The following is a 23631-nucleotide window of genomic DNA, read 5'->3' as shown; positions in this document are numbered from 1 at the left end:
AGTTTGGCTAATGAATCGGCCGCCTGCAGTCCAGAGTTTCCACCAATAGAAAACACTTGGCACATTATGAAATAAAAAATCTCACAAAGAAGACCCAGACTATGGAGCAGCTAAAATCCTACATCAGACAAGAACGGGACAACATTCCTCTCCCCCAGATCTAGCAATTGTCTCCTCCCTCCCAGACATTTACACACTGTTGTAAAAAGAAGAGGAGATGCTACACAATTGTAGACATGGCACTATAATAATAATAATCTTTATTTTTATAAGGTGCCAACATATTCCGCAGCGCTTTACAGTTTTTCACACATTTTCACTGTGAAAACTTTTTCAAGTTAAGTGGAAAAATGTCTAACTTTCACCTTCTGATCTGTGTGTTCTGTTGTGAATAAACTATGGCTATGAGAGATTTCCAAATCATTGCATTCTTGTTTTCTTTACATTTTACATAGTGCCATATTTTAGAAATGGGCTTATATAATAAAACTTACATTTCCTTTATCAAAAAAGCATGTTTCTATATTGTCTGGCTCCGCCAGCGGTGATTGGACAAAGCCGGACTGTGGCGGAGACACACCTCAAACTGGTAACGCCCAGTTGTCAATCTATTTCTACATTTAACGGTGCGATGCAGAGTGATGATAAAAGTTGTTCTTATTTCATGGAGAATGCCAACATTTACAAAAACAGATTTGTCACAAAAGTCAAAATGTCCATTTTAAAGCAAACTATTATTTGAAAAAAATGAAAATCTATTCTAGCTCATGGACATCTTTTTGTGGCAGCAAGCAGAGAGGTTAAAAATAAAACAAGAAACTGATATAAAAGAATAACAAAATTTTTCATTATAAACAAAGTAAAATACAGTCAATGTGCTGAAACCAGAATACCTCTTTATCCTACCATTCATACTGGGCTACTTTTATTTTAGAATTTTACGCCCCTTAAGTGACTGCGTCCTTCTCACCAGGTGGAGCATTTGCAGGGAAGCATGCCACAATGCTATTATCCAGTCTACTGGCATATTGATAAAGAGCAGGGTCAGCCAAGCAGAAGAATATATTGTTTGGAGTAAAATAGTATAACTTAGCGATTGGGATCCATGCTTGTTGTGCACTTAGGAGTCCAGTGGGAGGTGTCACTGATGGGAATCTTTCCTTGTTGCATACAGAACCGCCCACTGGACTTGTAAACATATAACCATGGAGGTCAACCACCATATATAAAATTACTTACTAAAAGTTCTACTAAAGCTTTTCCCTCAAAACAATTTATCAATTTGCTCAGTTCCTCCTACTCTCTAAGAGTATGTACATGTGACAACTTTTTCATGCAATGTTTGCCTGTAACCTGACTGACAAAGCATTCAATCGGTGTTAAAAATGTAAAGATGACTTGTGCAAATGTTTTGCAATTTTTAGATTCTTAATGGATTCAGGCTTCAAAAGCTGTGAAGAGGCTAAATGAGATTACCTGGTCACTCATCTGGCACCTTCCATTTGGAAGATAACCCTATCTCATATATGTATTAAAGGGAATCTGTCAGCAGGTGATTGTTATGTAATCTGAGAGCACCATAAAGACAGCGCGGAGACACTGATTACAGCAATGCGCCACTTACTGGGTTGTGTTGACGTTTTAATGCAATTAGTGTTTTATCAGAAGGAGATTATCACTACAGGACAACTGGCCTCGTGTGTCCTAGTCCAACTGTGCCCCCATGTACACAGAATGCTGTGGTATGGGCGGGTTATACACAGCTCAGCCACTGATCTCTGCTATATGTATGATTGTATCGTAACTACTGCATCTAGTAAACTAAGAGATACATCGCTGGAATCAGGGTCTCTGTCCCTACCTCGTGCTGTTGTCAGATTACATAGCTAAACCTGCTGACGGATTACTTATATTTAAGGTAAGCACAGCTTTTTATAGCAACCTTCTTTTGAAGCCTGCCAACTAATATTATTTTTTTTACCTGGTGAGAAGTAGAGTCCATCCCAACAAGGTCGTCAGTCTCCACTAAAGTTTCGCTGTCGGGTGGAGAATTTTCTGTAGGTATGAGAACCACCGGGCTAATGTGCTCAGATAAGGCAGAAGCTCGCAAGAAGTTTGGTGGATTCTACGGAGGAGCGCATAAATAAAATATATATATGTCATGATCTATCCTTACACAAGTAGAGAGAATGGTTTTACAACATGATTATACATTTTGCTATCCTCTTGGAAGAAATCCATATTTATATCAGTCAGACTAAGTAGATAATATCCATTTTATTGGGGCAATGTAGGTTTAGTGGTCACATAGTTAATGTATCTGCCCAGAAATTGCACATCAGCACAGCCCCGCTGCTAGAAACCGGCCCATGTTCAGGAAAATCTGTGCCGGACTTATTCCCAGAGCTACACAAGTGGTCAAAATTGTTGGTGCCCCTCGTTTAATGACAGAAAAACCCACAGTGGTCACAGAAAAAAACTTGAATTTGACAAAAGTAATAATAAATAAAAAATCTATAAAAATGAACAAATGAAAGTCAGACATTGCTTTTGAACCATGCTTCCACAGAATTAAAAAAAATAAAACTCATGAAATAGGCCGGGACAGAAATGATGGTACCCCTGACAATAATGTGACAAAAGGGACATGTTAAATCATGGTGTGTCCACTAATTAGCATCACAGGTGTCTACGATCTTGGAATCGAATCAGTGAGTGGCCTGTATAGGCACTCAGCAATAGTTTTTTTTACATATTTAACTTTACACCATTCAAATTGTCATGAACTCCATCTTTTGCAGGTTCCCATTATTCTGCACGTCAGTAAAATAATAGCAAAAGCAATTACACTTTTTCTGCTACACGATTACATTTAATTAATAAAACCAAAGTTACATTTAGGCTGTGTGCATGTAGCGATTTTTAAGCGTTTTTGCCGCGGTTTTCGGCGTGAAAACGCTGCGAAAACGCTTAAAAATCGTGTACAGAACGCCCCCCATGCATTCCTGTGGCATTCCGCACATGCTGTGCTAATGCTGCGCTTTTTTCCGCGGCGGAATCGCATCGCGGAAAAAATCGCAGCATGCTCATTCTTTTGTGCGGAATCGCAAAGAATTGCCGCGATTCCGCACCCATAGGAATGCATGAGAATCGCTTACTTCCCGCATGTGGCTATGCCCACCATGCAGGAAGTTAAGCGTCTCATGTGCGGTTGGTACCCACGGTGTGGAGGAGAGGAGACTGTCCTCCAGGCCCTGGGTACCATACCCCTGTAAAAAAAAGAATAAAAAATAAAAAATCGGGGTATATTTACCTTCCGGCGTCCCGCGCTGCATTCCCGGCCTAGCGTTGCCAGTAATGCCTTGCGGCAAGGCCCTGTAATGACGTGGTCTCGCGAGATCGCAATAGCAACGCGAGACCAACGTTATCACAGGTCTCGCAAGGCATTACTGGGAACGCTGAGGCCCGGGAATGCAGCGCGGGACGCCGGAAAGTAAATATACCCCGATTTTTTATTTTTTATTTAGCATTTTAACATCCTATCTTTTACTATTGATGCCGCATAGGCAGCCTCAATAGTAAAAACCTGGTCACACTTGTCAAACACTATGTTTGACGAGTGTGACCAACCTGTCAATCACTTTCCAAGTGATGCTTCAAATCGCTTGGAAAGTGCTTGAATATCGCACACGAAAATCGCGGCAAAATCGCGATCATAATCGCGGTGAAATCGCGCGGAAAAAAAACGCGCGATTTTTGGGAAGGAGTCCGGTTTTTAGTGAGCGTTTTAAAACGCTACGTGTGCACATAGCCTAAATGATAGGTTCCCTTTATGTGGGAGAAAGCAACAGTGATATTTTAGCTTTTAGGGCACATTCTGATGTCCCTATAAATTGGTCTGAGATCGGACTGCAAAGCTTGGACTGGCCGCAGGTCTCCTGACCTGGCAGTGGCTGCTTCTTAGACGTTACAGTGGGTACGGAAAGTATTCACACCCCTTTAAATTTTTCACTCTTTGTTTCACTGCAGCCATTTGGTAAATTCAAAAAAGTTCATTTTTTTCTCCTTAATGTACACCCTGCACCCCATCTTGACTTGAAAAAAAAAACAGAAATGTAAAAATTTTTGCAAATTTATTAACCCCTTACCTACAATTGACGTAATATTCCGTCCAAGTGACCATGGACCTAATTACCATGGACGGAATATTACGTCACCATGATCAGCGGCGCCCACGTGGTGAGCGCCGCTGATCACGGCCGGGTGTCAGCTAATTATCATAGCTGACACCAGGCACAATGTGTCAGGGGCATTCACGGACCGCCCCCGACACGTTAACCCCTTGCACACCGCGATCAAACGCGATCGCGGTGTACCGGGGGTTAAAGGGAAGCATCGGCAGGGAGGGGGCTCCCTCCGTGCTTCCCTGAGCCCCCCACAGCAGCGCAATGTGCAGCGCTGCTGCGGGGGGCTCCTTTCCTCCAGGCCCCCGAATCCAAGATGGCGACGGGAGCCTTCGGGGGCCTGAGGAAGCTGGCTTCCTCAGTGCCTGCAAAGCGCAGGCATGAGGAAGTCTGCAGCAGTGCCTGTGACAGATCGCTGATCTGTCACAGTGATCTGTGATGTGACAGATCAGCGATCTGTCACAGGACAGTGATGTCCCACCTGGGACAAGGTAATAAAGTAAAAAAAAAAAAAAAAAAAAAAAGTGTTAAAAATAATTTAAAAAAAATCGCTAAATAAATTAGTAAAAAAAAAAAAAAATTCCCCAATAAATCCATTTTTTCAAAATAAAAAAAAACAAAAACAATAAAAGTACACATATTTGGTATCGCCGCGTCCGTAATGACCTGCCCTATAAAACTGTCCCATTAGTTAACCCCTTTAGCGAACCCCTTAAAAAATAAAAATAAAAAACTAAGCAAAAAATAATGATTTATTATCATACCACCGAACAAAAAGTGCAATAACGCGCGATCAAAAAGACACATATAAATATCCATGGTACCGCTGAAAACGTCATCTTGTCCCGCAAAAAACGAGCCACCATACAGCGTCATCCGCAAAAAAATAAAAAAGTTATAGCTCGCAGAATAAAGCGATACAAAAATAATTATTTTTTATATAAAATTGTTTTCATTGCAAAAAACCGACAAAACATAAAAAACGACCTAAATGAGGTATCGCTGTAACCGTACTGACCCAAAGAATAAAACCGCTTTATCAATTTTACCGCATGCGGAACGGTGTAAACGCACCCCCCCAAAAGAAATTCATGAAATGCTGGTTTTTGTTCATTCTGCGTCACAAAAATCGGAATAAAAAGCGATCAAAAAATGTCACGTGCCCGAAAATGGTACCAATAAAAACGTCAACTCGTCCCGCAAAAAATAAGACCTCACATGACTCGGTGGGTCAAAATACGGAAAAATTATAGCTCTCAATATGTGGTGATGCAAAAACTACTTTTACAATAAAAAGCGTCTTTTAGCGTGTGACAGCCGCCAAACATAAAAACCGCCATAAATAGTAAATCAAACCCCCGTTATCACCCCCTTAGTAAGGGAAATATAATAAAACTAAAAGAAAATGTATTTATTTCCATTTTCCTGCTAGGGTTAGGGTTAGGGTAGGGTTAGGGTTAGGGTTAGGGCTAGGGCTAGGGTTAGGGCTAGGGCTCAGATTAGGGTTAGGGGTGTGTTGAGGTTAGGGTTGGAGTTATAATTGGGGGGTTTCCACTGTTTGGGCACATCAGGTGCTCTCCAAAGGCAACATGGCGTCTGATCTCAATTCCAGCCAATTCTGCGTTGAAAAAGTCAAATGGTGCTCCTTCCCTTCCAAGCTCTGCCATGCGCCCAAACAGTGTTTTACCCCCACATGTAGGGTATCAGCCTACTCAGGACAAATTACAAAACAACTTTTGGGGTCCAATTTCTCCTGTTACCCTTAGGAAAATAAAAAATTGGGGGCAAAAATATAATTTTGCGGAAAAAAATGTTTTTTTTATTTTCACGCCCAGGCGTTATAAACTTCTGTGAAGCACTTGGGGGTTCAAAGTGCTCTCCACACATCTAGATAAGCTCCGTGGGGGGTCTAGTTTCCAAAATGGGGTCACTTGTGGGGAGTTTCAATAGTTTAGGTACATCAGGGGCTCTCCAAACGCACATGACACCCGCAGACCAATCCATCAAAGTCTGCATTCCAAAACGTCACTACTTCCCTTCCGAGCCCCGACGTGTGCCCATACAGTAGTTTTCTCCCACATATGAGGTATCAGCGTACTCAGGACAAATTGGACAACAACTTTTGGGGTCCAATTTCTCCTGTTACCCTTGGGGAAAATAAAAAAATTTGGGACTAAAAGATGATGTTTGTTGAAAAAATACGATATTTTTATTTTGACGCCCGGTCGTTATAAACTTCTGTGAAGCACTGGGGGGTTCAAAGTGCTCACCACACATCTAGATAAGTTCATTAGGGGGTCTAGTTTCCAAAATGGGGTCACTTGTGGGGAGTTTCCACTGTTTAGGTACATCAGGGGCTCTCCAAAAGCAACATGACACCCGCAGACCATGCCATCAAAGTCTGCATTCCAAAACGTCACTACTTCCCTTCCGAGCCCTGATGTGTGCCCATACAGTAGTTTTCTCCCACATATGAGGTATCAGCGTACTCAGGACAAATTGGACAACAACTTTTGGGGTCCAATTTCTCCTGTTACCCTTGGGAAAATAAAAAAATTGGGGACTAATTGATCATGTTTGTGGAAAAAATACGATTTTTTTATTTTCATGCCTGGGCATTATAAACTTCTGTGAAGCCCTTGGGGGTTCAAAGTGCTCACCACAAATCTAGATAAATTCCTCAGGGGGTCTAGTTTCCAAAATGGGATCATTTGTGGGGGGTTTTCACTGTTTAGGTACATTAGGGGCTCTCCAAAGGCAACATGACACCCACAGACCATTCCATCAAAGTCTGCATTCCAAAACGTCACTACTTCCCTTCCGAGCCCTGACGTGTGTCCATACAGTAGTTTTCTCCCACATATGGGGTGTCAGCGTACTCAGGACAAATTGGACAACAACTTTTGGGGTCCAATTTCTCCTGTTACCCTTGGGAAAATAAAAAAATGGGGACTAAAAGATGATGTTTGTGGAAAAAATACGATTTTTTTATTTTCACGCCCGGACGTTATAAACTTCAGTGAAGCACTGGGGGGTTCAAAGTGCTCACCACACATCTAGATAAGTTCCTTGGGGGGTCTAGTTTCCAAAATGGTGTCATTTGTGGGGGGTTTCTACTGTTTTGGTACATCAGGGGCTTTCCTAACGCGACATGGTGTCCGATCTCAATTCCAGCCAAAAACGTCAAATGGCGCTGCTTCCCTTCCGAGCTCTGCCATGCGCCCAGATAGTGGTTTACACCCACATATGGGGTATCAGCGTACTCAGGATAAATTGCACAATATCTTTTAGGGTCCTGTTACTTTTGGAAAAATAAGAATTGAGGGTGAAAAGATCATTTTTGTGGAAAAAATATGATTTTTTAATTGTACTGCTGTACGTTATAAACTTCAGTGAAGCACTGGGGGGTTCAAAGTGCTCACCACACATCTAGATAAGTTCCTTGGGGGGTCTAGTTTCCAAAATGGTGTCATTTGTTGGGGGTTTCTAGTGTTTTGGTACATCAGGGGTTTTCCAATCGCGACATGGTGTCCGATCTCAATTCTAGCCAAAAACGTCAAATGGCGCTGCTTCCCTTCCGAGCTCTGCTATGCGCCCAAATAGTCATTTACACCCACATATGGGGTATCAGCGTACTCAGGACAAATTGCACAATAACTTTTAGGGTCCTGTTACCCTTGGAAAAATAAAAATTGGGGGTGAAAAGATCATTTTTGTGGAAAAAATATGATTTTTTAATTGTACCGCTGTACGTTATAAACTTCTGTGAAGCCCTTGTGGGTTCAAAGTTCTCACCACATATCTAGATAAGTTCCTTGGGGGGTCTAGTTTCCAAAATGGGGTCACTTGGGGGGTTTCCACTGTTTAGGTACATCAGGGGCTCTCCAAACGCGGCATGGCGTCCGATCTGAATCCCAGCCAATTTTGCATTGAAAAAGTCAAACGGCGCTCCTTCCCTACTGAGGTCTGCCATGCGCCGAAACAGTGGTTCCCCCCAACATATCAGGTATCAGCGTACTCAGGACAAATTGCACAATAACTTTTGCAGTCCAATTTCTCCTGTTACCCTTGGTAAAATAAAGAAAATTGAACCTGAAGTATTTTTTTTGTGAAAAAAAGTTAAATGTTCATTTTTTTTTTTAATATTCAAAAAATTCCTGTGACGCACCTAAAGGGTTAATAAACTTCTTGAATGTGGTTTTAAGCACCTTAAGGGGTGCATTTTTTAGAATGGTGTCACTTTTGGGTATTTTCTATCATATAGACCCCTCAAAGTGGCTTCAAATGCGAAGTGGTCCCTAAAAATAAAATGGTGTTGCAAAAATGAGAAATCGCTGGTCAATTTTTAACCCTTATAACTTCCTAACAAAAAAAAATTTTGGTTCCAAAATTGTGCTCATGTAAAGTAAACATGTGGGAAATGTTATGTATTAAGTTTTTTGTGTGCCGTATCGCTGTGATTTAAGGGCATAAAAATTCAAAGTTGGAAAATTGCGAAATTTTCAAAATTTTCGCCAAATTTCCGTTTTTTTCACAAATAAACGCAAGTTATTTGAATGCAATTTTACCACTAACATGAAGTACAATATGTCACGAGAAAACAATGTCAGAATCACCGGGATCCATGGAAGCGTTCCAGAGTTATGACCTCATAAAGGGACAGTGGTCAGAATTGTAAAAATTGGCCCGGTAGTTAACGTGCAAACCACCCTTGGTAGTGAAGGGGTTAAAAAAGAAAAACTGATTTGCATCATTCCCAAGAAGACTCATTCCTGCACTAGCGCAAAAGGTGCTACTACTCAATACTGAGCAAATGGTCTGAATACTCATAACCATGCGATATTTTAGTCTTTATTTTTTAATAAATTTGCAAAAATTTCTACATTTCTGTAATAACTTCTAGCCTGATGCAAATATAATTTCATTTTCAAACCTTCACCGTTCCTTGAATAATTCAATTTTAAAAATCATTTGTTAACTTTTTTATTAGTCCTTAATCATAAGACAAAAAAATGATGTGAAGGTGCCCGGTCTCACCTCTGGAAGCTGCGGAATCTGCAGGAGCCGTTTGAAGTATTGCAGGTTACTGGAACGGTAAAACAAATCCTTCAGCCTACGAGCAAATGAAAACAGAGAATTACATTACTAACCAAAAGGAAATTACCGCATTTTTCATTTTATAAGACGCACTTTTGTTCCCCCAAATTTTTGGGGAAAGTGGGGGGTGCGTCTTATAAAGCGAATCTGTGTGCTGCTGTGCTATAGAGTGGGGGGGCGGCTCTGGCGTGGAGTCAGGGGGCTGGATGGGGGCTGCAGAGACAGCGGGAGGTCCTGTGCTCCCGCTCATTAGGCTCATGTAATATTCACTGCACCCGCTGTCCATCACCTCGGTGCTGAAACAGTGCCGAGTTGGTAGACAGGGGAGCGGTGCATATTACATGTGCCTGCATTCTCCCCACGTCACTATAGACACCTACTGATGATCGCTCCTGCTCCCAGCTCCCCCGTGGATTTCCTGTGTCCAGTCTGCCGACATCCTCCTCCTGCAGGGTGAGCGGCATCAGCAGCTCATTCAGGCAGCTCATCGCTTCAGGACTTTGCATGATGTGACCATAGGACCTGCGGTCACATGACTCCCAGTGTGCACTGCGAGTCACATGATCGCAGCTGAGCAGCTCCTATTGGTCACATCATGGAAGGTCCTGTAGCTACAAAGAGCTGCCTGAATGAGCTGCTGCTGCATGCGCCCTGCAGGAGGAGGATGACAGCAGACTCAGCACAGACACAGGTAAGCCAGGGGGGAGCTGGGAGCAGGAGCGGTCATCACTAGGTGAGTTAACTGTTTATTATTTTAGCATGTGCTTTCCAGCAGGGGGGAAATATAGGGACGGGGGCCATGTGTGACAGCAGGGGGAAATATAGGGATGGGGGGACAATGTGTGCCAGCAGGGGGGAAATATGTGAACGAGGGGCCATGTGTGCCAGCAGGGGGGAATATAGGGATGGGGGGGCAATGTGTGCCAGCAGGGGGGAATATATGAAGGGGTGACAATGTGTGCCAGCAGGGGGAATATATGGAGGGGGGGACAATGTGTGCCAGCAGGGGGGATTATAGGACCGGGGGACAATGTGTGCCAGCAGGGGGGAATATATGGAGGGGGGGACAATGTGTGCCAGCAGGGGGGATTATAGGACCGGGGGACAATGTGTGCCAGCAGGGGGAATATATGGAGGGGGGGGACAATGTGTGCCAGCAGGGGGGATTATAGGACCGGGGGACAATGTGTGCCAGCAGGGGGGAATATATGGAGGTGGGGACAATGTGTGCCAGCAGGGGGGATTATAGGACCGGGGGGACAATGTGTGCCAGCAGGGGGGGATTATAGGACCGGGGGACAATGTGTGCCAGCAGGGGGGAATATATGGAGGTGGGGACAATGTTTGCCAGCAGGGGGGATTATAGGACCGGGGGGACAATGTGTGCCAGCAGGGGGGAATATATGGAGATGGGGACAATGTGTGCCAGCAGGGGGGATTATAGGACCGGGGGGACAATGTGTGCCAGCAGTGGGGAATATAGGGATGGGGGGACAATGTGCGCCAGCAGGGGGGAACTTAGTGACGGGGGGCCGTGTGAATGCCAGCAGGGGGGAATAAAGGGACGGGGGACAATGTGTGCCAGCAGGGGGAATATAGGGACGGGGGGCCGTGTGCGTACCAGCAGGGAGGCATATAGAGAGAGGGGGCCATGTGAGTGCCAGCAGGGGGGCATATAGTGACCGGGGGGGGCCATATCCAGGATAGGATGGGGGTGCTATGTGCCAGCACAAGGGGGTAATGTGCCAGGATGGGGGTTATAAAAATACCAGGATGAGGGACATATAGGGTATATGATTTGAAAGACAGACACAGACACACCTCCATTTAACATAAAAAAAACATTTTTTTCTCTTTTTCTTCACCAAATTTTGGGGTGCGCCTTATAATCAGGTGCGTCTTATAAAGTGAAAAATATGGTGTACTCATCACAGATCATTACTGGTGTCACAAGTCATGAATGTCAACCTGACAGCATATACGGGAGTAATTACTCCATATTTAAGGGTTAATTTCAGTGGAAATGTTTTTTTCTTCTGATATGGCATAAATCATGTGAAATGATCATGCTGGTAAAGTCTGTAATCTCATCCAACCAAAGCAATTTATTCATTTAAATATCTTCTGGACCAAACAGTCCTGTGGGCGGAGAGACTGTAAATACAAATATGGTTGTCAGTGACTGACTAGAACCGCACACTGGACTCATAAGCTCACTGGTGAACAGGGTTTTATATGAATAATATACAATTCATAGTGTATCCTTTACTACGAAATTATACATCATTCTGCTCAGCTCCTCCTATTCTATAACATGATGCTTTCAGATCTGTCACTACTTTCAACATGGGAACGACTGGGGTAACAAAAGAAAAAAGCAATAGGGTGTCATCCAGATAACAGCGTTAAGCAATAGGTGGTACTGTTCACTGTATGCGGTTATGTGAGACACAATGCTGCAGAGGTTTTAAAGCAAAAAAAAAATCCCACCTTCTATAGCCACAGGTTGGGAGATCCCAACTTCAACAATTCGGAAAGTTGTAGGTAACCTGCGCTAATGGTACTGTATCCAATAAGGGAGTCCAATTCAAGAGAGGGTAACAGTGCACTTTATTTCTGACGTGCTTCTAAGTATTCTTACTTCTTCTTCTGCTCTATAGTCTCCTGAAGAAGTAATAATATTTCGAAACGCGTTGATAATAAACTGCAATGTTGAATTGGATTCCTTCATTGAACACAATACCAGCAGCGCAGGTTACTCAATACTTTGAATTGCTGAGCACTTTGTACGAGGCAGTTGTTGTGTGGCAGTAGATGTATTCCAATGTGTCATAATTGGTTTGGCCACTGTGAGTTGGGAAATGTAATACATTGCATTGTATACCGACAACTCTCAAATGTGCTTTGCTGCCATTTACTGGCCAATGTGTATATGAAAGTTAAGTGATTATTCTCCTCACAACAAGCTGCCATAGAAACGGCTGGAAGGAGCCTTCAAGCTCAGGGCTCACATACTTCCTGAGGTAACTTCCATTTCAGGGTGGTTCTAGCTGCCTGAGAGAGCAAACACTAGTACTGCTCCCATCATAGTTTTCCATGCGAGTCCCCGCTGACTCATCTTTGTCCACATAATCTCCTCCACAAAGGAGTGAAGTCTCATCCTGTCAGAAGAGTTAATGCTGCTTATGTGCTCTCCTGCATGCTGGTTATCCTGTTTGCTTCTAGCCAGGATCAGACCCACGTGGCTGCCACGCCACTGACTTTGCTTAACCTACCCCCTGGGAAAGAGAACGGTAGGCTCAAAACTGTGAGTACTTCCACACTTTCGTGTTTCCACAGAGCCAATCTGTGAAGGTCCCTCCATCAGTGTAATATTCCTTGGACTGCGCATAACATTTCCTCGAAAAGTGAATAGAACTCTGCTCCAACCACCCTGAGAGGCCATAACCACGCTTGTTTCATGAGGAGAAAATCATTACTTCCATATACACAATATACTGTGAACTTTGCCTTTAAGAGAGACACTGTATCCCGTTACCTCTTTCAGTAAAATGTTTAAAAGTTCAGCTGTGTATCTGGCTGCTTGAGATTGCAGAAACACCATGGGCGCTGCAAAACCTGCACCCAGACACCACCGCTACAGGAGTGCCCGTGGGGTCCTATACCATCCACAAGTGCCACCTCTCACTATTGATAATTGTTGTGGACACGAGGGAAGTGTTGAGGGGTCCAGTTTCCCACTTCAGCTACCGTGACATCATTATCTGCTGCCAGTGGGACTACATGCCTTAGCTGGCCCTTTTGTAACATGTGGCGTCTCCCCAGTGGCCCACCATAATATTCTGGCTGGGGCCGGTGAGTGAGGCCGGTGATCTTGCACAATCGGAAGGAATCCTGTCCTATTATAATGTACGACCTGGCAGGCATCAGTAGACACCAGCCCCCGTTATATCCTGAACTAAGCCGAGCTGGAATATTCCTTTAACTTGTAGTTTCCCAATCTAACTCCCCCAGATCCTTGGTTCCTATCTCCTTTTCTCTTCATGATTGTGTTCTTCTTCCTCTTGGATTATTTAGAAGGATCTTCAGAAGCAGCAACACGGGGGACATTTCTGTCATTCATTCATCTGCCCTACCAGCAGCTCTATAGTCCCCAAAACCTGGATCCACTGAACGTAACAAATGACAAAAGGAATCACAGGAGTATGAAGAGCTGTACCGGAGAGCAGGAAAAGAAATATGGAGGCCACATACATGAAATCTCTAATACTATCCTATACTTTCATCACATTTAACTCTTTACGTAGTGTGAGGTAGCGCTGTCATTCAGTTAGGGGATTCTCGCTAGGCAGCGAACAAAACACATCCGGCAGCCGGGTTTTCATAAACCATAACATAGTCCATGCGATTTATTCCTCCATCATAAACCCACAGCAGCAATATACAACAGCTTAGTGTCCATTATAGAGCTTCACTTTGGTTATCCTGTACTCACACAGGTTATGCAAATGCCATTACACAGGCTCTTCAGCGTCAGTGTTATCTCACCCATGTCAGGGTTAACTCACAGTTCCTTCACCATGTGGCAGACGTCCATTCCCTACAGGGAATTCCCAGGCACGTGCAGCCATTCAACACAGCGTTCCCTGCTGTCAGGAAGATGCCCCCATCTCTCAGACAGGGCCTTCCACACTGGACCAACCAGGTCCCAGCATTCACCTCATGTGACCTACCCTGGCCACATTATATGGTCCATAGCCACGCCCACCGGGTCACATGACTAAGACCTCATCACAGGTCCTTCAACCACTCACACTCTTTACAACAGTGTTCTTTAAACACACCCCCTGGGTGGGTTTGTAGGTAACTAGGTCAGCCCGTCTCCCTAGTTACGTGGAGATTTCTCCCTGACACATTGAAGCAACACCTCAGCAATATCATTGCTGATCAACACACACACCTAAGTCTCCATCTCAAAGCCACCCACCTTGGGATACATAACGGTCCTTCCAAATTCTGCCACTCATCCTCTCTTGGGACATCCACACACCACCCCCTAGCGGACACAGTGGTCATTACACCACAGTAGGTAGATGCTAGGCTTTAAAATAACCACAGCATTGTATAGAAACGTGAGAAAACTGAAACTAATATTTAATATTTTTAGGCAAAGTAATCTGAGAACAGCTCCAGCAGGTCTATTCTGTTACCCTACGCATATAGGATGAGTGGAGAAATGAGCTCTAACCATTTTTATTTTAAAAGAATTAATCCAGGACACATGAGAAATCCTGAGGGTATGGCTTCCATCATATACGGTAATTGACCACTTTTCTTGGATGAGTTTGAACATAGTGGGCCCCGTCAATTACTCGAAATGCAAGCCGAAATACTTTTTCCAGCGATGAGGAACTTTTATTAATCCAAAGTATAAAACATGGGTATGCTGGTCACCAAAAGAGATGCTATAGAGGGCAAACCAACGCGTTTCAGCAAAGGGCCTTAATCATGATATATAATTTAACCAGACTGTGAGGTTTACTTATATATCCTGCCTCAGTCTGTTACAAGTGGATAAATGAGTAATTAAAGAACACCTGGGATTTAACCCTACTAGTGCAGACTAGGCTGGATATAGTAGACCCAAAAACAGGCAAAACAGAATAAAAACGCCTGAAAACGGCAAACAACATTACAGAATAAAATACATGAATTCTTCCTTCTTTTTTGTTAACTCATAACTATTTTTTCTTTTCCTGATGATTTTTTTTTTTTTCCTACAAACTAAGGGAGTTATCATGGAAGGAAAATTTTCCCCCCTCCCTTGTTAATTTGGTTGTAGCGGTTTGGGAGGAAAATTTTTTGTTTGCATTCTACACGATCTCTTTTGGTGACCAGCAAACCCATGTTTTATACTTTGGTTTAATAAAAGTTAGATTTTACTTATTCTTACAAGTTCCTCATTGCTGGAAAAAAAAAATTCTGCTTGCATTTGTCTGTTAAGTCCCAGACTAGGACGGCTCCGAGCGATGAACTTCTGTTTAACAAGGTGCATTCAGTTGACCCTGACCAATTAGTAGCTTTTCGCAGAGTCTATGAAAAAAATTGATGGAAAATAAAAATGAGTTAGGCTATGTGGACACGCTGCGGATTCACCCGCGGATTTGTATCTGCGGATCCGCAGGTAAAATGACCTGCGGTTTTCCCCTGCAGTTTGATACCTGGACAATGGAATAGGTGGCAAACCGCAGCAGAATCCGCAGAAAGTAGTGACATGTCAATTCTTTCTGTGGATTCAAAACCGCAGCTTTTCTGCAGTTGAAAATCCGCAGCATGTGCACAGTGGATTGTAAATCACATAGACTTACATTGTACTGTACACTGTCTGCAGAATTGCTGCGGATTCGCAGCGACCAAATCTGCAGTGGATCCGCAGCAAAAACCTCAGCGTGTGTACATAGCCTTAATGTTAATGGGTACTATCTAATGGGTACGACACTAATGAGGGGTAAAAAGGAAATGTGCACACTCTGCGGATTGGTCTGCGGATTTGTATCTGCGGAACCGCAGGTAAAATGACCTGCGGATTGGCCTGCGGTTTATCACCTCTACAATGGAGGACCGCAGCAAAATCTGCAGAAAAGAAGTGACATGTCATTTCTTTCTGCGGATCCGCAGCAAAAACCTCAGCGTGTGCACATAACCTAAAACAACTGTATGGGTGGTATTTTCCTTTTGGAGAACACTCTAGTTTGGCTAAATATGACAAGGCTAGTTAAACAGTAGGAAATGACTTATATAGTAGCAACCTCCAATCGGTAGCCCTAAATGGCCAGCTTTATTCCTTTTAGAGGTGAGCTAATTTGCATATGTTAAAGTATAATTTACTAATGTTACCAGGTTTATGCCTAGTTATGGATTGTTCTTTACATAAATACCATTAGACATACTGTCTACCAATGACAACCTCTTTTTTTCCCTGCAAGGCTTCACCACAGACAGACTAGCTATTGCTGATGGCACATCCACACAAGACACCATGTCATGTGTCTATGTAATGACTTGAAGTCTTTTAAGAACGTGGACTAATAGAGGATGGGACCCTCCTCTTATCATGTCAATTTGTCTGTGAGCATATGGACAGCGGTTCTTGAGTAGAAAAGACAATTTTTTTAAAGAAGAGCTGTCATCAAATGTTTCATGTTAAACTGGACCCAAGACGTAATATTGGTTGCAGAGCGGAATAAAATGTTTTGTTTTTGTATAATTTCACAACTCTGTCGTGGAGATATTAGCAATCAAAGAATTTTGCACATAATGAGTTAATATTCGTTAAGTCCAAGTGGGTGTCAGTTTTTACTAGAGGCGTGTTCTCCTTCTTCCTGTTTGATTCCGAAAATAACCAGGCATGACCACATATGGCTACTACAGTTTTTCCTTTATATTAATACCTACCCAGCTCCCAATATTCCCCCCACTTCTAAAATAACGCACACTACAACTTTTTAATTCTTTGGATAATTTTGGCCACAGCGGCCGATTTTATTAATGAACAACAACATTAACGATAAACATCAAAATATTAATCTTAATGCAATAATAATACGAGGGGAGGGTTCTTGGAGCTAAAAGATCTGGCTATAAAATCTCAAAATCTACCACCATGTTACCCTCAGCCGTCCAGCCCAGCTCGAGGGCACCGTAACTCCCGTTCCGGGAGACTAACCACCAGAGCTCCCGAGGTAACAACCCCGTCCAGAGCCCATCACCAAAAGCCAGATCCCCCATACCCATTTAAATTGTCGGGAATATTACTTCCAACTCCTTCCCCGACCAATCACCGCCAACTCCAAGAACCCCAACCCCCGCCCCGTAGCCACTGTGACGACGGCAATAACAACGCCTCGTAGGGATTTTCACCCAAATTCCTCTTGCCCTTGACATATCTAACCATTAACTGTGTTAAAAAAAAAATTTTTTTTAATATAAGCACATAAAAACACAGGAATCACCTAATCCCTCACCCTGTACGACCGCACAACAGGGAGGGTGGGTGGGTCTTCTCTCCTCTGCTGATGATGAAGTGACCTTCTTCCCGCACTTTTTCCACACCAGGCTGCCCCCCCACCCCGAACCCCTCCCCTGCCCCCTTCCAGCCAATCATTTTAAAACATGCCCGCCAATTGCAGTCATGGGGGGGCTTCCTCTAGGCTGTGCCCTCCCCCGCCCCCTTCTTGACCGCATATGGCTACTACAGTTTTTCCTTTATATTAATACCTACCCAGCTCCCAATATTCCCCCCACTCCTAAAATAACGCACACTACAACTTTTTAATTCTTTGGATAATTTTGGCCACAGCGGCCGATTTTATTAATGAACAACAACATTAACGATAAACATCAAAATATTAATCTTAATGCAAATAATAATACGAGGGGAGGGTTCTTGGAGCTAAAAGATCTGGCTATAAAACCTCAAAATCTACCACCATGTTACCCTCAGCCGTCCAGCCCAGCTCGAGGGCACCGTAACTCCCGTTCCGGGAGACTAGCCACCAGAGCTCCCGATGTAACAACCCCGTCCAGAGCCCATCACCAAAAGCCAGATCCCCCATACCCATTTAAATTGTCGGGAATATTACTTCCAACTCCTTCCCCGACCAATCACCGCCAACTCCAAGAACCCCACCCCCCGCCAACCACGAACAGCCCTGACCACCTCAGGCTCGTGAGTGCCCCAAAACCACCAAGGCCCTCTCAATCCCCTCCTGGATTGCCAATGCCCACAAATCCACACCAATAGAATTTAAATGAACTCCATCGGCCAGCCAAAAATTACCCACACCTGCCTCCAATTCAAAGTGCCTAACGCTAATTCCCCCATTTCTAGCCACAAACCCCGACACTGCCAGATTCAGTTTTACCCTAGCCCGATTAATCCCCTTTAAAGACCTCACTTGTCGCCACCTCTTTCTAGGAACCACGTCCGACCATACAGTCACCACATTCGGGAAAGATGTCCACAGTCTTAAAAAATCAGCACGTATATCCCTTATTAGTTCCCTCACCGGTCTGACCCCTAAATCGTTACCCCCCCGCGTGTATTACAATAACATCGGGGGTTCTGTCCAGACGTGCGGACTTAGCCAATTCCGGTAGCACCCTGCTCCACACCAACCCACGGAAACCCAACCAACGGACCAGAACCTGCTCCCTCCTAAAGCCCAATTCCCTCCCATCTGGCCTTGCATCAGCCCGTAGCGCACCCCAATACACATACGAGTGTCCAAATATCCAGGCAAGAAAGGGGGGGTCACCTGAAAAAAACATAACAGATTATGGAAAAAACACAGTCCTGGACATATAACCAACACAATTAACGCCGAACATAAAGTAAATAGCGATCCGACTGCCATCTCCCAATGCCCTTGATCGCCTCTGCCCCCAGGCCCAGACTGTCCGCTTCAGTTGCAGCCCCGATCCTAAAAGAATGGGACCCATACCTGTCCAGGGGAAGGCCCAATTCTAACAATCCCTTCTTCAAGACCGCAATAAACTGGAAGCGAGACAAATAGGTGCCATCCGCATGGCACAACAGCAGACCCGCCCTACCTGCCCACACTTCCCAATATGATTTTAAACAACTGTATGGACACATGACTGCCCCTCCGACTCGGCCCAAAACCACTCGTCTGCCCCTACCCAATTGATCCGTTTTTGAACGCCGAATCCAGAAAACAATGCCCCCCGCCCAAAAATCCACGTCCTCAGCTAACACCCCACCGGCTGAAACCTTGCTGCCTGACACCACCTCACCAATGCGCATTGCTCCAAAAAAGGCCAAAGAGAAAGCCAACCTAAAAAGCGCCAATTCGAATTCAGAAGTACAAATACCCTCCAGGACTCTTCCTAAACTTTCCAACATACTAAACGAAATAGGCCTTCTCTTATCGCACACCTTTTTACCCCTGCGAAACCCCCTCAAAGCCTGTCTTATCAAGAAAGCTTTGGTCACATCTGTCATTCCCCGTAATTTAAAACCAAAAGCCAAACCCGCTACAAACTTGTTGACCTTAGCAGCAGACCAACCGCTGTCGGCCGCCCTCCCAATTAAGAACAATACCGCTAACACCCTATCCTCCTCGCTACTAACCCCACCCCATTCCACCATCCAGCTCTGCCATATTCGCCACGAAGATTCGTAGGCCGACCATGTCTGATGTGATAACGATTCCCGAATCAGTCGTCCCGCTCGTCCATAATCACCTTCCACAGATGAGAAGGGCATTCCACGCCCGTGGCATCCGCTCCTGGCGCCAGCTCTCGAAAACGCCCCCAGTGAAAACGAGACAAAGAGTCTGCTATTGAATTCGTAACACCGGGCACATGCACTGCGGAAATCCCTGCATTCAACTCCAAACAACGAAGCACCAAAACCCTAACCAACCTGATCACAGGGGGAGAAGAGGCAGTCAAACTGTTAATCACCGCCACTACACTTGCGTTGTCGCAATGGAAACGCACTTTCCGATTCGCGAACATGGGACCCCACACGAAAACAGCTACCACTATAGGAAACAGTTCCAACAATGCCAAATTTTTTGTAAAACCCAACAAGTTCCACGACGGAGGCCACCACCCAACGCTCCACCTTCCTTTGCAGTAGGCGCCGTAACCAGAGCCGCCCGCTGCATCCGTATAAATCTCAAAATCAAAATTGCTCAAAGTCTCCTCCTGCATCAACGACCAACCATTGTACTCCCGTAAAAAACTCTGCCAAACCATCAAATCCTCCCTATGCTCCTTATTCAACCGAACACAATGGTTAGGAGCTTTCACTCCCGCCATCGCACCAGCCAGGCGACGAGAAAAAATGCGACCCATAGGCATGATCCTACAGGCAAAGTTCAATCTCCCCAATAAAGATTGCAACTCCTTCAGGGTCACTTTTCGCAACTTTGCAACCCTATCCATCTCCTGCTTCAACACCAACAGTTTGTCCTCTGGCAAACGACACTCCATCCTTTCTGAATCAATGATGATGCCCAAAAAACTTATAACGGTCTTAGGGCCTTCAGTCTTTTCTGATGCCAACGGCACCCCAAAGCGCTCAGCCACCCAAAACATGGCTGCCAATGCGTTCCTACACAACGGCGAGTCCGGGGGACCAATGAAAAGAAAATCATCCAGATAATGAATGATTGATTGTATGCCTGTAACATCCCTCACCACCCATTCCAAAAAAGTACTAAACGTCTCAAACAATGAACACGAAATCGCACAACCCATCGGCAAACACCTATCTAGGTAGAAACTCCCATTCCAAAAACAACCCAAAAGCGGGATACTATCTGCATGAACCGGCAGTAACCGAAACGCAGACTCAATGTCTGTCTTTGCTAGCAAAGCCCCTGAACCATACCGACGCACCCAAAGCACCGCCATATCAAAAGAGGTATACTCCACGGAACACAACTCTCTATCAATACCGTCGTTGACTGACAAACCTTTCGGATATGACAAATGCTGAATCAAACGAAACTTGTTAGGCTCCTTCTTCGGAACTACCCCCAAAGGGGAAACAACTACACCCGCTACCGGAGCCTTGGGGAACGGACCCGCCATCCTGCCCAATTCCTCTTCTTTTTTTAACTTCGCGTCCACCACCTCTGCATGCATCATTGCCGAACGCAAATTCTTGAATGAGACAGGAACCTCATGGCCAGGAGGTGGAATCTTGAAGCCCTCAACAAAACCGTCCCAAATAACCCTTGCCTCCGTCCGAGCTGGATACCTATTTAGAAAGGGGGCCATCTCTCGAACTCTCACCGGACTCTCCCCCTTGACCGGCACCCACGTTTGGCTTACCCTTACCTTTTTTAAAACATTTTGACGCCCCATGCGAACTGCCATTGCAGTGTGAGCACACGTGCTTGAACTTGCAACTGTTCCCGTACTTACATTGCCCATCATTAAATTGCCAGCAAGTACCCGACTTTTCTCTTTCCTGGGTTGCCTGACCACCGCCTCCGTGACCTGCTTGCTGACTACCACCCCCCACCGCTCCCGTGAAAGTACTGGCCATACCTCACCGGAGCCATCACCTTCAGCCACAGCCCGATATCCTTCTGATCCCACTTTATCTCTGGCCTTACCGCCTTCCTCTGTCTAAACTGCTCGTCATACCGCAGCCACGCCTGCCCCCCATAAACCCGATGCGCCTCCCCAATAGCATCTAAATAACAAAACAAACCAGAACAATTGTCCGGAGACTTTTCACCTATGACACTTGCCAAAATAGCAAATGACTGCATCCAGTTCACAAAAGTATGCGGAATCAGTCGCCACCTCCTCTTTTCCTCCTCTTCCTTTTTACTATCGTCCTTCTTCCCCTTATCCAGGTTAAATTTTTCCAACGGAAGAAGGGAAAATATCTCCACGTACTCATCCCGCCAGATCTTTTCTTTTACTTCTTTTTTTAAATGGGCGCCCAAAGGCCCCTCAAAACACACATAAACCTCCCCTTTTGCCCTATCGTCCAATTTAATTTTATCACCCTTATCTGTCTCTGTCTGCACCGAGACAGATACTCCCGCCGATGACCCCACATCGCATTCGACCGAGCGCAGCACCTCACCTACTGGCTGGATCCCGGAACCCCGACCCACTAACCATGCCCCCAATGGGGATGGAGCTGCTTCCCCAACTACACCCCCCTCCAATCTCCTCAAAAATAGTGACATATTGTCTAAAATATCCCTCAACCCGGGCACCTCAGCCCTGGTAGTCCCGCTAAGCACCCCTAGATCCCTAGCATCTCCCCTCCTACCACCAACATCCTGCAATACAGCCCTTGTGGGCGACACACAAGACATAGAGCCATACTCACATAGCTGCGCGGGTGCTGTGTTGTCCCCGCCAGCTGGATATCCGGAATCCTGACGCCCTCCGTGATCCCGATGGGCGCTTCGCTGCTCAAGGCCCGCGCCCCTGGCCTCCTCGTCACCAGGGGGGACCCAAGCTTGCGAAACCCGGTGCTCACTTGAACTCCCGCCGGAGCAGGACCTGCGACGGTCCCTGGACCCGGACCAGCCTGACCGGCCCGCACCACCCTCCGGCCGACTGCCAGGCATCATCTCTTGACTGCCCGCCGCAACCTCTGTACCCCACGATGTGCTGGGACCAGGCAGGGCATCCTCGCAGGAACTCCCCCTGCCCGCCGCTCTCTCTGACCTCTGCGCTGCATAAGGGCCAGGCAAGGAGTCCTCTCGCTGCTCCCTCCCGCCCGCTGATTCCTCTTCAAAGGATGATAAACTGGGGCCAGGCAGGGCGTCCTCACTATGCCCCCCCTGCCCGTCGCACTCCCCCGTCTGGCTCTCCGACTGCCAGGCACCCCACGACGATCCTCTTCACCTGGGGCACCTGCCGCGTCACCCATCGCTGAGCTTCCTGGCGCCGCCCGCTGTAGTCCTCCCCGATGTGACAGGGGCATGCCTCGGCCTGCTTCTTCTTCCTGGAGCCGGCCAGACGCTGCTGCACCCCGCGATACTTCGGCTCCCGCCCGCGACGTCACATCCTCCCTCGCTTCCTGGTCCTGTGTGGCTCCCGGATCTCTGCTGCGAGCGCTGGAAGGCCGGCTGGGCGGATTCCTGCCGGGACGAGCACTGAGGTGGGGAGCCCGCAGCCGTCGCCTGGAGCGCGCTGTCACCTCCGGTGACAGCCTTTCAGCGGGCCGGGTCCGTCTTCCTCGCCTGCTGGTGCATGGGGGATCCGCCGCCCTGAGGAGGGAGGACAGCTGTGTCCGGAGCCAACCTCCCCTTCTGGAACGAGCAGCATCCTGAAGCCTAGAAAAAAGCTGCTCCACGGTCTCCATCTTCTTGACAATTTGACAGGTGGGTCTTCTCTCCTCTGCTGTTGATGAAGTGACCTTCTTCCCGCACTTTTTCCACACCAGGCTGCCCCCCCACCCCTCCCCCCTCCCCCCTTCCAACCAATCATTTTAAAACTGCCAACAATTCAAAACATGCCCGCCAATTGCAGTCATGGGGGGGGGGCTTCCTCTAGGCTGTTCCCTCCCCCGCCCCCTTCTGCAACACTCCAAGGAAAGGAGAAAACACCCTCACTATAACTTAGAGTAGTTTTCTCTGCCTGTGAGATGTAGTGATAAAGCTCTAGTGTCCTGGTCTAACCTCCTGCATAAGTCAGTGTTGGGCAAGGGGCAGTGCAGCTGAATTCAGCTGTGTCATATTACAAGCCCTTCTACCAGTTCTCCTTCTTTCATAGCACTGTCACCTCTGTTGTACTATGTCACCCCACACAGCCTCTCCAGTTGAGAGCTCAAAGTGTCACT

At 45.8% G+C, this 23631-nt stretch overlaps 1 protein-coding gene across 2 annotated transcripts in view; it reads right to left on the bottom strand.

Annotated features, from left to right (window-relative positions):
• HIP1 (huntingtin interacting protein 1) overlaps positions 1-23631 on the bottom strand; it is a 198371-nt gene that overhangs the window by 70005 nt on the left and 104735 nt on the right. For both annotated transcript variants that reach the window (XM_073565546.1, XM_073565545.1), the window contains exons 10-11: positions 9222-9297; positions 1982-2125 (exon numbers count right to left, since the gene is read on the bottom strand). In XM_073565546.1, the coding sequence (XP_073421647.1) occupies positions 1982-2125; positions 9222-9297 (220 nt within the window). The remainder of the gene's footprint in view (positions 1-1981; positions 2126-9221; positions 9298-23631) is intronic.

Source organism: Dendrobates tinctorius, unplaced genomic scaffold (assembly GCF_039654945.1).
Source record: "Dendrobates tinctorius isolate UK_male_01 unplaced genomic scaffold, ASM3965494v1 ptg000016l, whole genome shotgun sequence".
NCBI lineage: Eukaryota > Metazoa > Chordata > Amphibia > Anura > Dendrobatidae > Dendrobates > Dendrobates tinctorius.
This window is presented reverse-complemented; position numbering and strand designations above follow the sequence as displayed.